The sequence below is a fragment of the Chelon labrosus genome, assembly GCF_963514085.1.
Source record: "Chelon labrosus genome assembly, chromosome: 9".
NCBI lineage: Eukaryota > Metazoa > Chordata > Actinopteri > Mugiliformes > Mugilidae > Chelon > Chelon labrosus.
This window is the reverse complement of record NC_140359.1, coordinates 27044254-27057473: the sequence shown is the minus strand read 5'-3', so window position 1 is coordinate 27057473 and position 13220 is coordinate 27044254. Positions and strand designations below refer to the sequence as shown.

The following is a 13220-nucleotide window of genomic DNA, read 5'->3' as shown; positions in this document are numbered from 1 at the left end:
GACAGATTGCCACCGTATGGTTGAACAGACAAAGATCATCAGTGAAACAGAGACTTCACAAGTGAAAGGATTAAGTTGTGAAACTACAATTCATGGTGCAGAAACAGCGACAAGGAACAATTTGCACAAAAACACAAAGAGAGGCTGGAATAAAGGGGAAAACTAACTTGACATGATGGTGCATGCATTCAATGCCTCAGTCTAGGATGTACAGCGCGGGTACAGTCTTGGATGAATCTCTGGTTCTCAAGACTCGAACCGATGGACGCCATATGGTCCACTTGAACGTCATCAGCTGCTAAAATCCCTGTTCCCGACATTCCTGCCAGCCACCGGATCCATACTGAATCCCCCTCCATCATCATCCTCATCCTCCTCCCCTCCCCTCCATCCCCTCTGCTTCCCCTGAGCCCAGCAGATTACAGATATCATTATAATGGACGTCCTAGCAGGCTAGCTGCGGTCACATTTAATTTGCCGTGGCCCGATATCTACACAAGATAATCAGCATTTACACCTGAGAGTGAAGACGGAGAGGTGAGTGACAGCGTGTGTGGGTAAGACAATAATAGAATTAGAGGAAGAAGAATGACCAACACACGGTGAGAGGCCCGCTTGAAAGCGAAGAATCGCTAGCGCTATGTATTCAGCACCCACTCCCCGGGGACAAAAGGAGAGCACTGATGTAGCACACTTGTCAGATTTGCATTTTAATAAGAATAACCTGCTTTAAGCCCCCGAGATGACTGAGAGCCAGCCCTGATTCACTTGGACATCCCAAAACACAGACCTTCCATCTTCGCTTGGAGGGAGTTGCCTTTCATTCCCGGTGCGCTTTGTTCTGCGAGGGCAGACCTGTCCAATTACATGCAGATAAACAGGAGTGTTGTTCTTTTCAAAGCGAAGGTCACGGGGTGCACCCGTTGTAGCAGACGAGTGGGATCTTCATTGACTTCCACTTCGCCGCTCAAGTGCGTTCAGAGGCTCTCACTTTCCTCCAGGAGCAGCTGCAGGATTATGCATTTTCCCGCTCTCAAAATCCTTTTACTCGCACCTGGCGCCAAGGACACGGATTTGTGTATGAAAGAAAGTTATCAGCCACCCGAACTGTTGCACATTACATATGTCGAGCGCTAACAGAATGAGCTTTCACATTTATAACAGAGCAGTTTCCCTTGAGCTGAGGAGGGGCGACCTAGTTCTTCTGGGGGCTCCTCGTGAATATTTCAGCTACCAAGCTAAGGGGAAGACACGTTACTATTGTGTTTGCCGTTATTTCCTGAATAATTTGGCGAAAAGCCAGGTCAAGGACATCCTCGGTGTTAGCTAGTAGCGGTTGCCGCTCCTCCTCCACCGGGGAAAGGTCAGACAAGCTAGCAGTAGCTTCTGGTTTCTTCGTCTTGGTCGATTTTCTACTTTCTTTTGGTAGCGTCTTGTCCTAGCGTCTCATAAAATACTTCATATTAAAATACACGACATGGAATTTGTCGCGAATAATAAATTGGGCGGGGTTATGTAGGAAATACTCAACCCCTCTCTACGCCGCCATCTTCCCCTCCCCCGCGTCACTATTGTGAATGTGTTGTAATTCGATTCAAAGTGCAATATCACAGAATTACTGAAAGGCATCTATCTATCTATCGAATTGGCCTTTGAAAGCTTGCTAATATATGCAGTCTTCAGCATCCTGTACTCTATGTCCTTCACATAAAACACCACCAAGTGATGCTCTGAGCCTTGCTTTGCATTAAGATAAAACAACCAGGACAACAGGAAAATCCAACGACGCATCCAGCAACGAAAGGTGACCCCGCCGGTTTAAGCGCCTCGCCGGTGCAGCTGCAGGGATCCAGCGAGGCGCCACATCAAAACACAGACTCCCATCTGCCGAGTTTGCAAACTAGCCATAACGACAGGCAGACGGGATGATCAGAGGGATTGGAGGGGAGCTCATTTCGCGTCACGAGCGCTAATGAGACCAAGACGGCTAAAAATACCAGAGAATATTTATCTATTTAAAGGAGGGGAGGAAGTAGAAGACTCTCCCTCAGGATATCCTCGGCTGAACATATTACAGTCATGCTGTAAATGCAGATTTCAGGTGAAGTCAGGAAAATGTTGCTAATCCTGTCAAAATGTATTTCGTGTTCTCTGAAGACAAGCACCGAGGGGCCGCCTGCTGCGCTAACCTCAAACTCTCGCTTCCAGATGTACGAGAGCTGAATTTTATTACCATTACGCCCCTTTTAGGTATTTTTATTGCTTCAAACGGGACTGATACAGAAGATTTAACATGGGAATGGCATCTCCGTGTATCTATGTTTGTTTTGTTGTTGATCTGTTACGCCAGCGGCATGCAGATTTGTGCATCTGCAGGCGAGTATATAATGGAGGCCCGGCGCCGATCACATCAGCCCGCCACTTTAAATGAAAGCCACTGTAGCCTGCGCGGAGAGGAGAGGAGCAGGGTTGACTTATAAGGCGGCCGACAACGGCTCCATTCATGCGTCTAATTTAAGACCAGCTTCTGCTCCGTCTAATTAACAATTTACTAGGCCATCAGTCAGCCGCCCCGTTGTGGTATAATCAGCGCCGCCTGACGTTCGGCTTTCGCTGCACGTGCAACGGAGCTAGAACGGCGGCCGTGCAACTTCCACGGGTGCACGGCAACAGAAGTGGGCACTGCGAGCTCCAAGGACGCGGCGAGCGCGGCCGTGACACCGCAGATCGAAAGATGACACCGTGCAGGGGACAGTGTGTTCGACAAATTAGCCAGCACTGTTTGTGCACACTTAGGGGCTGCAGCCGGTTAACGTTACTGAGGCTTTAGGGGAATCAACAGATGCATGTTTGGTCATTGAAGTGTGCCCTCGCTGGCTAGCTGCATATTGTGCGTGACTCGTCTGTTACAGGGTTGGGTTTAGGCATATTGGAGGATTTGAGCTGCTCTGTTATACGTAGGCACCTTTAAAGGATTATGATACAGTGTCAGAGAGGATTTCTGTTAAAAAAACAAAAAAAAAAATAGACATAAATAAATCCCTCTATAAAGACTCCACCCGGCTCACCACTCTCCACTCCAAAAGTTGCGTAACACCGATTCATCCGGTCCTCCCTCTGCTCCCTCACCCTCCTCAAGACGAGAGCCAACACGCGGTTTTATTTTTTAATTTCAGAAAAGGAGTGTAGGGAGTCGGGGGTTAGAATCAGCAGCGTGTTTTCTGCCCGTCCTCTCTCCAAATGTTCTGACAGTGCAATAATAACCCACAGAGAGGATTAAGGGCGGGTAATCTGAGGGAATAGAGTATTTCATTTTGACTGCTTTCTGTGTATTTGTGCCCCCTAGCTTCCTCTGGATAAACAAATAGAGTTTTACTCATTTATCCACTTAGTCCCTCTGTCTTGCTGATTAGCAGCGAAAAGGCTTGAGGGGGGGTGGGGGGTGGGGGATATCTGCGGCCAGCGTGCCCCCCGCGCGTGAATCAGTGGGAACCTGTCTCTGTCAACAAACGCAGCGCTGCTCAAAGGGCGCGGCCAATTAAAAGAAGCCCCCTGAAGGAGCGCGCTCATCGGGATGCAGCGGACATGGCAGATCCACTCCCGGATAGGCTGCTGCAGTTTGTCACTGTAGCTCAGGCGCTGATAGCACGAGATATCGACACCTTTCCCCCGTTAACACATGGAGGAATTGACAAGAAATGCAGCGCACGTGCAGCAGATCGAACACTGTTGATGTTTGCGTGCGCTTTGGCTGATAATTCAATTAGTCCTGCAAGAACTAGATATGGAGTCCTCATTAAAACGGCATTATAAGAGGACTAATTAAATGCAAAATCCTAATAGCATGTCCATAAAATGAACGATTAAGGCCAGATGTGACGTTATATTATTTCAGAGTAATGTGCACCGTTTTCAAATGAGCCGCCGTGCTTTACATAAAACTAAAGAAATTAATAATTAGATCCGGATCTTCATATTTTAATTTAACAAGAAATCCCCAAAGATGTTATTATATCACCCGACAGAGCGTTACATGAGGAGGACAATTGCAATTTTTTTTTGGACATAATTAAAGGGATTAAAAGGCTTTCCATCGAGATTTAAGTAATATCATGAAGGAGTCATTACATTATCTGTTACTCGGAAATGCTGAGGTTTAAATCTGGAGAAAGAAGGTGAGCGAGGAACTCAACGGGAACGTGGCTGAAACAAAGAGGTGCTGTGCTGTGTGGAAAAGATAAACACAAATGGAGCCAAGACTGAAGGCCTGCTCTGTTTGGAGCCCCACCGTGTCCGACAGCTGAACCCCCCGAGCAAACCCTTCAGTGTGATCCGGCTGCAGACAGAGCCCTTGCTGCACTCATCATGGCCCCGCTGACTCCACCTGACCCCCCAAATTTCATCACAAAGATGCAATAACCAATCCGTGACCTTTATTGACCTCTATTGGCGACCAGAAAGAACTGCAGAAGCATTAGGGGAACCGATATCCTCGTCTAGGAGCCGCTCAGGCCTCCAGCAAAGGAAGGTAATGACGCTTATTAGTCTTCAGAGGTCACAGGTCTGGCTCATAGCACCGTCTCCGACGTAAATAATAAATACTGATATTAATAAAAGGTGGAAATGGAAAGCAGAAATAGACATTTGTTAGAGTACTCAGCTGTATTGATTAACAGCCTTCCCAGCTACAGATATTAGTACATTGTGCTGTAAAGGTGTCAGTCTCCGCTCGAGGTATTCAACATGTAGGATTCTGTGGGTTTTTATCGGCGTCCTTGTTGACCAAGTCGAAGCAGAAAACATCTTTCTTCCCATTCACCGCCTTCTCCCGTCCTCACACTTCCCCGTAAAACTCTCAGAGCGCTGCACCCACCCACGCATTATCCCTCCCAGCCCTCCCTCCGCGCTTGTATAAACATCCATCCAAACACAAAGATGGATCAATTTCACATTCCCTTTCAGGATGCGGGAGATGCCTTGTCTCATTGTCAGTTCGTGGCATGATGTCTGATCCAGCCTAATGCAGTTATGCAAATCAGCCATTGTTATTCTTCTTTTTTTGCGTGCACCGTCTTTTTTTTCTCCTTCCTCTTCCTTCCCCCTTTCTTTACGGCTTAATACGCTCTAAACAATTATCTCCCCACCTCAGACGCTGCATCTCATGGCCTATTTTTTGAAAATGGGGCAGAGTTTTTTTTGGCAAAGCGCTGCCAAAAGACATATCCAAGTTAACTTTAATTGGAAACAACAAGAAAAAAAACCTCCCCTCATTGTGTGTCCGTGTAAGACTCCTGAAGAGAAAGCTCTCAGTTCCACCATAATGGTTTTATCCATTCATTTGGACTTTATTGGCTTTGCTTGGCAGCAGACAGGGAGCAACAGCACCCCCGAGCAACAGCTTCCCCACAGAGGCATTTGATCATATGCTGACTGGGTGAAAGGGAGTGTAAATTAAAGTCCCTCCTCACTCTGACACTTTAAACACAAGACACGACAGGCCATATTTTCTCAGCCAAATCAGGACCCTGAGAGATGGATACCAATTAGAAGTGCGGCATAAAAAATTATATATATATCAGACATAGGTATGTGTCAGGAGCCTGGTGCTAAATCACACCAATAGTTGGATGATGAAAAACTTGCCTGTAGAGTCTGAGGCACCCAGAGCCGTTCAGCGCCAAGGAAGCGGTGTGCACTTGAATTTGCATCACCACCCCGTGACATATCAAAGAGAATGCACGAGCAGATGCGCCTCTTTGATTGTGATAGTTGTGAAATGCAAAAGTTATTCTGCGGGGCGGTTCGCAATAATCTGCGGCTTTCTTGCCGTAATCCCGCCGTTTTAGCCAAGTAATGAACAACGTGAGGGGAAGAGGCAGCGTGTGCAGCGTGTTGCGTAAGCGGCGTGCGAGTGTTTGTGTGTTTGTGGCAGAGTGTGTGTTTGTGTCTAGGCAGGCGGGAGGGAGGGAGGGAGGGAGGGAGGGTGGGGCTGGATGGGAACGGGGGTTTTCCACAAGGTTTTGATGGAAAAAAACAAACTGGATGTCACATGCCTGCACTTATCTAATGCTGCTTCTCATCGAATGTCAGCCGTATCACTTGTGCACTGCATTTAACGAGATGTTTACGAGAATGAAATCAAAAAATAGAGCTTGGGTGCAATCAAGTGCAGGAACACACGCACTGACATGCCAGGTGCTACATCCTCCCTCCTTCCTTCCCTCCCTCCCTCCTTCCCTCCTTCCCTGCATGCCCCTCCCTCCACCTATCTGTGCGTGAGCCTACAGCAAACGCCTGCCAAGAAATTAAATTCTTAGCTATTTCTGGAGGGAATGGGAGAGAATTCCTGCCCTCATTAGAATAGCTCCAAGTCCAGTCAGCGAGAGCCACGAGGCCCAATTTCCTGTCACTTTGGAGGCGCCCTGAGTGGGACTATGCCACTTAAAGAAAGAAGAAAAAAGAAAAACACCAATTATAAGCCAAGGAGCTGGAGAGTGAATCGGTATGACTGGGCCGCCAAGCGGACCATCTGCAGACTTCATCAAAAGCTCAAGCCCACAGCGTCCAGACGGGCTGAAGCGGATGCCCGGGTTAAGTTGCAATATCATGCAGAGCATATTGACGAGCACAAACACTACACGGACCCTGGCTCACCCGCATGCACCCGCACTGACACGCACGCGCACAGAAAGAGAGAGAGAGAGGGAGAGGGAGAGAAAGAGAGAGAGGCAGGCACGCTCCAAATCTGCTCTGAATTATGACTCAATTAAGAGCTACTGAGTCAAGGTCGTTTACAGCCGCAATATCCATAACTGGTATTGGCGCTTCTAGTTCAAATTGTGTTACAGTACATATCAGGGCGTGTGTGTGTGTGTGTGTGTATATATGTGTGTGTTATTGTCAGACATGCATTAGTTTAACCAAACCGCAGGGGTGCCAGCGGAGTAAACTCCAATTAGGACACCTGATTTATCTTTGGTTGTGTCTGTTCCCCCACAGAGCGGTGACACTGCGCCCGATGTGGATTTTTTTTTATCAGTGCGCAGTAACAGTAGCAGCAGGAGGATCACCCTGTCTGCTTTATGTGGAAACTTTGCAAAGATGCCCCGCTGCCTAAACGCGTACTCACCGTCAACAATAACGGTCTTCATGATTTTGGATTGATTTGGATGGGAGGAGGAGGCGGGGGTGAAATCCAGCAGCTGTATAAATCCAAAGTCGAGCGAATCCCACCGCGCGGGGAGATAGATAAGATATCCGCCGTGCGCTGCAATTCGTTGGGTGATTGCAAATCCAAAAAAAAAAAAAAAAAAGAAAGAAAAAAAAACGCGAGGTGGGGTAAACGGGCAGACCAAAGCAACCCAGCACCCTTCAAACTTTAGCCGTAGGTCTTCCCAAGTGGGGAGCCACGTCTCCGGCTGCACCCTTGCTCAGTCATGTGGACGAGGGGACTCAAAAGCCAAAAGCAGTCAGCGATAAACATCCAAATTGGGATCAGACAAGACTCGACGCGCCAGCCGACGACACCTCCCCAAAATATAGGACGCGCGAACGGCTCAAAGTGTCAGCGCAGAAGTGGAGAATCAGCGGCGCAGCAGGAAAAAGAGTATTGGATCCATGTTTTTGGAATCGCAGCACATATCCGAGGTCCGATCACTTGGCCCGCGGCGTATTTCCCAAGTACACGGAGGAGAGAGAAAAAAAGTGTGTGGTGCATGAGCATGGATGTCGGCCGCACTGGTGCGCGTCAGTGTGCGTTTACCACGGAGAGGTGGAAAGAGAGGGCGGGGCGGCGAGGTGCGTTTGGCTGAAAGAGACAGAAAGAGAGAGAGGGTGAAAGAGAGAGAGAGAGAGAATTCGAAGATGAATATTTCATGGCTCTTTATTATGCTGCACAACACATTCCTCTTAATTGTGAAAGTGTGACTGTCAAGATGTAACCTACATGGCAAAAGGAAGTGGGAGCCGCCTTGTTTCTTTGAGAACATCCCTGATACAAAGACAACTGAACTGGAAAAATACCAAAAAGAAAAAAAAAAAAAAAAAAAAAGAACATTTTACATAACTGGTGGAAATTTCAAGGTTTTAAGAGTGAATATCTGAGGCTTAATGACTTATTCAGACAGACATTTCTTGCAGCGCTGGGCTGCGCTCTAATGAATGTTTTATGTGCAGGAGGGGTGGTGGGTGGTGGCGGTGGGTGGGTGAAAAGGGTGGGTTAGGAAGGTGACGTGAGGCGAATGTGTTTGGATCGGACACGGCCAGTGCGCGCACATGCATACAAAAACACCATGAAAAAAAAAAGAGAAGCCTGGTGGCTGGCGATGGGACCCTCCCTCCCTCCCTCCCTCCCCAAGACTGACAGATTTCAGCTGTGCTTGGTTAACAGGACATACACATTCTAAACCTGGAGACTCACCTGAGACACAACACTGTTGTTAAAATGTTTCCTTCTCAGCTAAAAAGTAATTTAAGACTTTACAACACCCTTTATTTCCCTCGTTAAAAGGAATAACAATAAAAAAAACATCTCATGCTATGAGATTATCCAGTAAACTCAACATACTTTCCGTTTGTACAAAGTGATTGGACTGTTGACCGGCGCAGACACGTTGTGCCAATGCTGATTGGACCGAAGAGCCAGTCACCGTGGCTCTGTTTTGTTTTATTTATTTATTTTTTAACTCAATACTGGATTTTACTGAAACTCATGAGGATTTGAGTCAAAACTAATATATCTGTAGGCTTCATGCGCCCCCTACCGGCTAATAGGAAAATGAGACTTTTCAGCACCATGGACAGAGACACAGGAGCTTCATCTCTGGATGATGGTTCCCACCTCTCCTGGAGATAACAAGTGAATGGGTTTGTAAGCTCTGGCAGACACATGATTGAGGATGCCATTTTCTACAAGAGTATCTGGAAGGAAGGGCTTGTTCACCCAGTATTTGCTGCTATGAATAGCAGTGATATTAAAATGGTAATACACACAAACACCACTAGCCTGTGCGTATTGTAAGGCTCACCGGCTCAAGATCAAATGCTTGCATTAATTATAATAAAGTGCATACATTGAGACATAAAAGAAAAAAAAAAAAGCCCAGAGATTACCACGGGGAGCAGGTGAGCGGAAACCAGAGCCAGGCGGGCGGTGTGTTTGAGTGAAATGGAGGCTGTACTAGGCTAATCCCGGGCTTACAACCACCACCAATATTGAATCACACCATCAGAATATGTCAGCGAGCCGCTCGTGTGGTATTTGCTCACAGCGGAGAGGCGGCGGGGCCAGATGGCCGGTAGAGACGCGGTCCAAGGCTGCCGCAGCAACCCGCTGAGAACGAGGTCACCCCGCGAGAAAGGAAGTGCTGTCACCTCTCGCAGCCGTCTCCGTCTCTCTCCTGCTCGAGCCCAGAGCGCCCGTGTGGACAAACACATGTAAAGTGTGTGCAATAATACTGACGTGCTTTTTTATGCGATATGTGTTTGTGTAACAAGAAGAAGGCTTTTTGTGAGAGCGATAAAATGATGATGAGGAGTCACCATATGCCCTTAAATTTAGCATTTTTCTACTTGAATATTTCACCTACTGCATCTTTATCCTGCCACATTACACGCCATACAAACTGCATTTCACAGTAACCCACTTCTGCAGACATGTTTACATACATGCTGTGATGTATTTTTACTTTCCTGTGTGTGTGGTTTGAGTCGTTCTCAGAACAAAACATCATTAAACCGATAAGAACGAGAGTTGCATGCACAAAAAGGATCTTAATTAAGTCATGGCATACAGTGTTGACATGATCACAAAAATCTGCCACAACAAGACATTCTCCCCTCCTAAATATATCCCTGGCAAAAAAAAAGAAGAAAAAAAAAAAGAAATACTCATTTGGCTCAGTGGTTTAGACGTGTCTGTGTGCCAGGAAGAGAGGGATGCTCTGCTGCTGATTACTATACCTCCCCTTGCTCATTATACAACAAGGCCCACTCACTGCTGAATCCTCCACTCATTCCATTATAGTGTATCACAATGATATGCGCCGGCAAGTGAAAAGGACACAGGTAAATTGTCATGGGAGCTCCGAGGCTGGAGGCCTCGCGCAACGAGCGACTGTAAATTAAGTAAGGGCGGATCATTGCCATGCGAATGGAAGGAAAGAAAAAGGAGATTGGGGATCTTTAATTCATGACAGTAATGAAATGAGTCAAGCTGTTGAGTCTCAAAGGCAGCGGATCCCAAGGCTGAGACTCTACTATTCTTTTCATCATAAGTCTGACAGATCAAAAGGAGAACAGGGGCATAAATGACTTCCTTTGGTAATGGGAAAGTTAGCTGTGTCCCACTGCCACAGGAACTTGCAGCAGGGCCACGGAAGCAGGCGACGAACGAGAGCTAAGACTAAGAGCTCTCACTCTATTTAAATCTGCAGAACGAACAGGTAGAGCATGATGTTATGGGTTCATGATGGAGGTTCCTTTGGGGCCGCTCATACATAAAGAACGTGGAATCCTCAAGTTTTCCCTCTTACTGAGCTTTGCTGCTTCTATCCCATGCACTCCTCCAAACTATGAAATATATATATATATATATATATATATATATTCAAGAATGGTGCAAAGACGCCTTCATAACACATTCTCTGCAGCATACGTCCAATACTAGTCTGTAACTGAGCTGGAATAGCGTATTTGTCACTTCGAGCAACACTGCCTTTTTTGGGATGGGATGGCTGGGATAAAAACGCTTGGGAAAAAGAAAAAAAACTAAATAAATAATAAAATGCAAATCCTCCACACAGAGGGAATCCCCGCTGGCTGAGTTTCACGGTACGTGTGAAATATGATAGGTAAAGCCAGTTTGAGACCATAGTGGTTTTATTTACACCAATCGTTGGAACACAAGTTCTTTTATTGGCTTCATAATTCTGCATTGTAATAAATAAATTGGTCGACACGTTTGCAAATAATAAAATAAAAGTTAAAGGATAAGGATGCATGCACGTATTTTTGCGCCGAGTGATGTAAAATCAGTAGAAATATTCTGGTATAATGTTCCCGACTCTAATCCCACAAGTAGTTTTTGTCTGTTTGCTCGTTTCCTTCATTATTATTTTGGGGATTACCTGTAGAAAGACTTCATTTCCTGTAAAATTTCAATATCAAATCCTGATTGACTGTTGGCAAACACACTATAGAACGCATGCAAATCCACTGGATTTAACCGTGTTTCACAGCTGTGACAAAAGCCCAAACAGATGCAACGCGTCATTTTCTGCAGCCACCAAAAAAACGGGATGAATTCTTTGTGAGCCACACAAAGAAAACATCAGTTTTTTTGGTATGTGTGCCCTGTCTGCAGCTCATAAAAAACATATATTTTGCTAAATGCATTTCGTTGTAAACTAATTAGGTTTTTAGCGCGCAACGAAATGCATTCGACGAAATTAGCTGTAAAACAAACAAAAGAAAAGAAAATGCATGAACAAAGCTGTGGAGGAAAGTGATGAGGATACAGGAAAACAACAACCAGATATGTGTAGTTTGCTTCCTGGACTGCTCCATCAGCTCAGACATAAAACAGCTGTCTAATGATTCCACACAGATCAGCCACAACATTAAAACCACTGACAGGAGAAGTGAATAACATCGACCATCTTGTGACAATGCAGTGCTGGGAAACTTCTGGACCTGGCATTCATTGGTGTGGATGTTACTTAGACATGTAGCACCCACCTAGACCAGACCAGGCACCCCTACCCCATAGCAATGACACTCCTTGATGGCAGCAGCCATCCCCAGCAGGATGCAGCCTGACACAGACACACACACAAAAACACTTTAGGAACAACTAAAAAAAAAAACATGAAGAACAGCACAGGGTGTTGACCTGGCCTCCAAATTCACTAGATCCCAAACTGATCAAGTATCTGTGGGATGATCCACAGAGGTCCCTCCCCTCAAAGGCCCCCCCACTAACAACATTCTGTTTCCAGACACCACAGGACACCCTCAGAAGGCCCATGTCCATTCTCTGATGAGTCACCATAAGAGAGACCTCCACAATATTAGGAAGGTGGTCATAATGTTATGCCTGATTGTGTGTACAATGCATGTGTTTTTCCAATGGCTGCCCAAAAAGAAGTTAAACTATAAAGTGTATTATAAGTCCGTAGATGCAGTGAAAGTCTCTGTAGTCATCTATATTAACGCTGCTACATAATCGTGCCTATTTATGCAGTTTTGCAGTGTAAAGTGAAGCACTTTGAGAATACTGTTAATTTCCCGATCATGGCACTGATGAGGCGTCTTTGAATTGAAATTGCCCTTGAGAACCAGAATCCAATCACAGCAACGTATCGCCTCACAAGTGCCACTGCTCCCCGCGCCATCCATTTCCTATTTGTATTTTTTATATATCTATTTTTCCCCGCCCTCTCTTTCTTTTCTTCTCCAAGCTTACAGGACAAAGAGTTCGCTCTGCTCCCCCAGCTCCCGCTCATTAGGCCTGGGAGTCAGATATTAATTCTGGTCTGGGTGAAAACCCTGTCGCCATTAAGATCGGGTGACAGCTCATTCTCCTTGGTGGCCCGCAGTAGACAATCGCAGTGATGGAATTGTTTTTTTCTTCCAGGCTGTAACCTCATTAACTCATTGGAATAAAGACAATGTGGACTTGTTTGCATTAAGCTGTAATTATGCTGATTCGCTCACTTCCTCCCTCTCTCGCCCGCCCTCTCTCTCTTCGCTTTCCAATTGCCATTTTAATTTGATTCTGGTTCGCTCAAACATTGGCTGCGTGGACTAGCTTTAGGATCATAAATTAGGCACCCACCTAGCCGTCACTTCCTATATGGATTTGAGTGTGAGCAAATGAAAGCAGAGGGGTAAAGGAAGGCAGACAGTGAAGGCTGGGGTGGGTGGGTGGGGCATGCAAACATGCCATGCATCTTCACTAGTCATATATTACCTGTCTTGACAAGGCTGGATTCCTTGAGACTGTCATTGGGTCGGAAAGGACAAGTATGTGGAAATTTATTCTCCTGCAACTTCACATGCTCAGCTGCCTGACCTTGATTTTCGCTCTCTTTCTTTTCAAGTGAGAGTTGCAGGGGCGGGGGTGGAGGGTGGGTGGCTGGGTGGTTGGGTGGGGGCGACAAAGAGTGATAGAGAGACAGAAAGAAAAGAGGGATGCTTGGATGAACACAAGCTTTGTGCAT

General features: G+C 46.2%; 1 protein-coding gene across 1 annotated transcript in view; it reads right to left on the bottom strand.

Moving 5' to 3' along the window:
• Positions 1–7704, bottom strand: part of rtn4r (reticulon 4 receptor) — a 42310-nt gene extending 34606 nt beyond the window's left edge. The window contains exon 1 of the mRNA XM_084550810.1: positions 7130–7704. Within this exon, the coding sequence (XP_084406936.1) occupies positions 7130–7151 (22 nt within the window). The 5' untranslated portion in view covers positions 7152–7704. The remainder of the gene's footprint in view (positions 1–7129) is intronic.
• Between the last annotated feature and the right edge of the window lie 5516 nt (positions 7705–13220).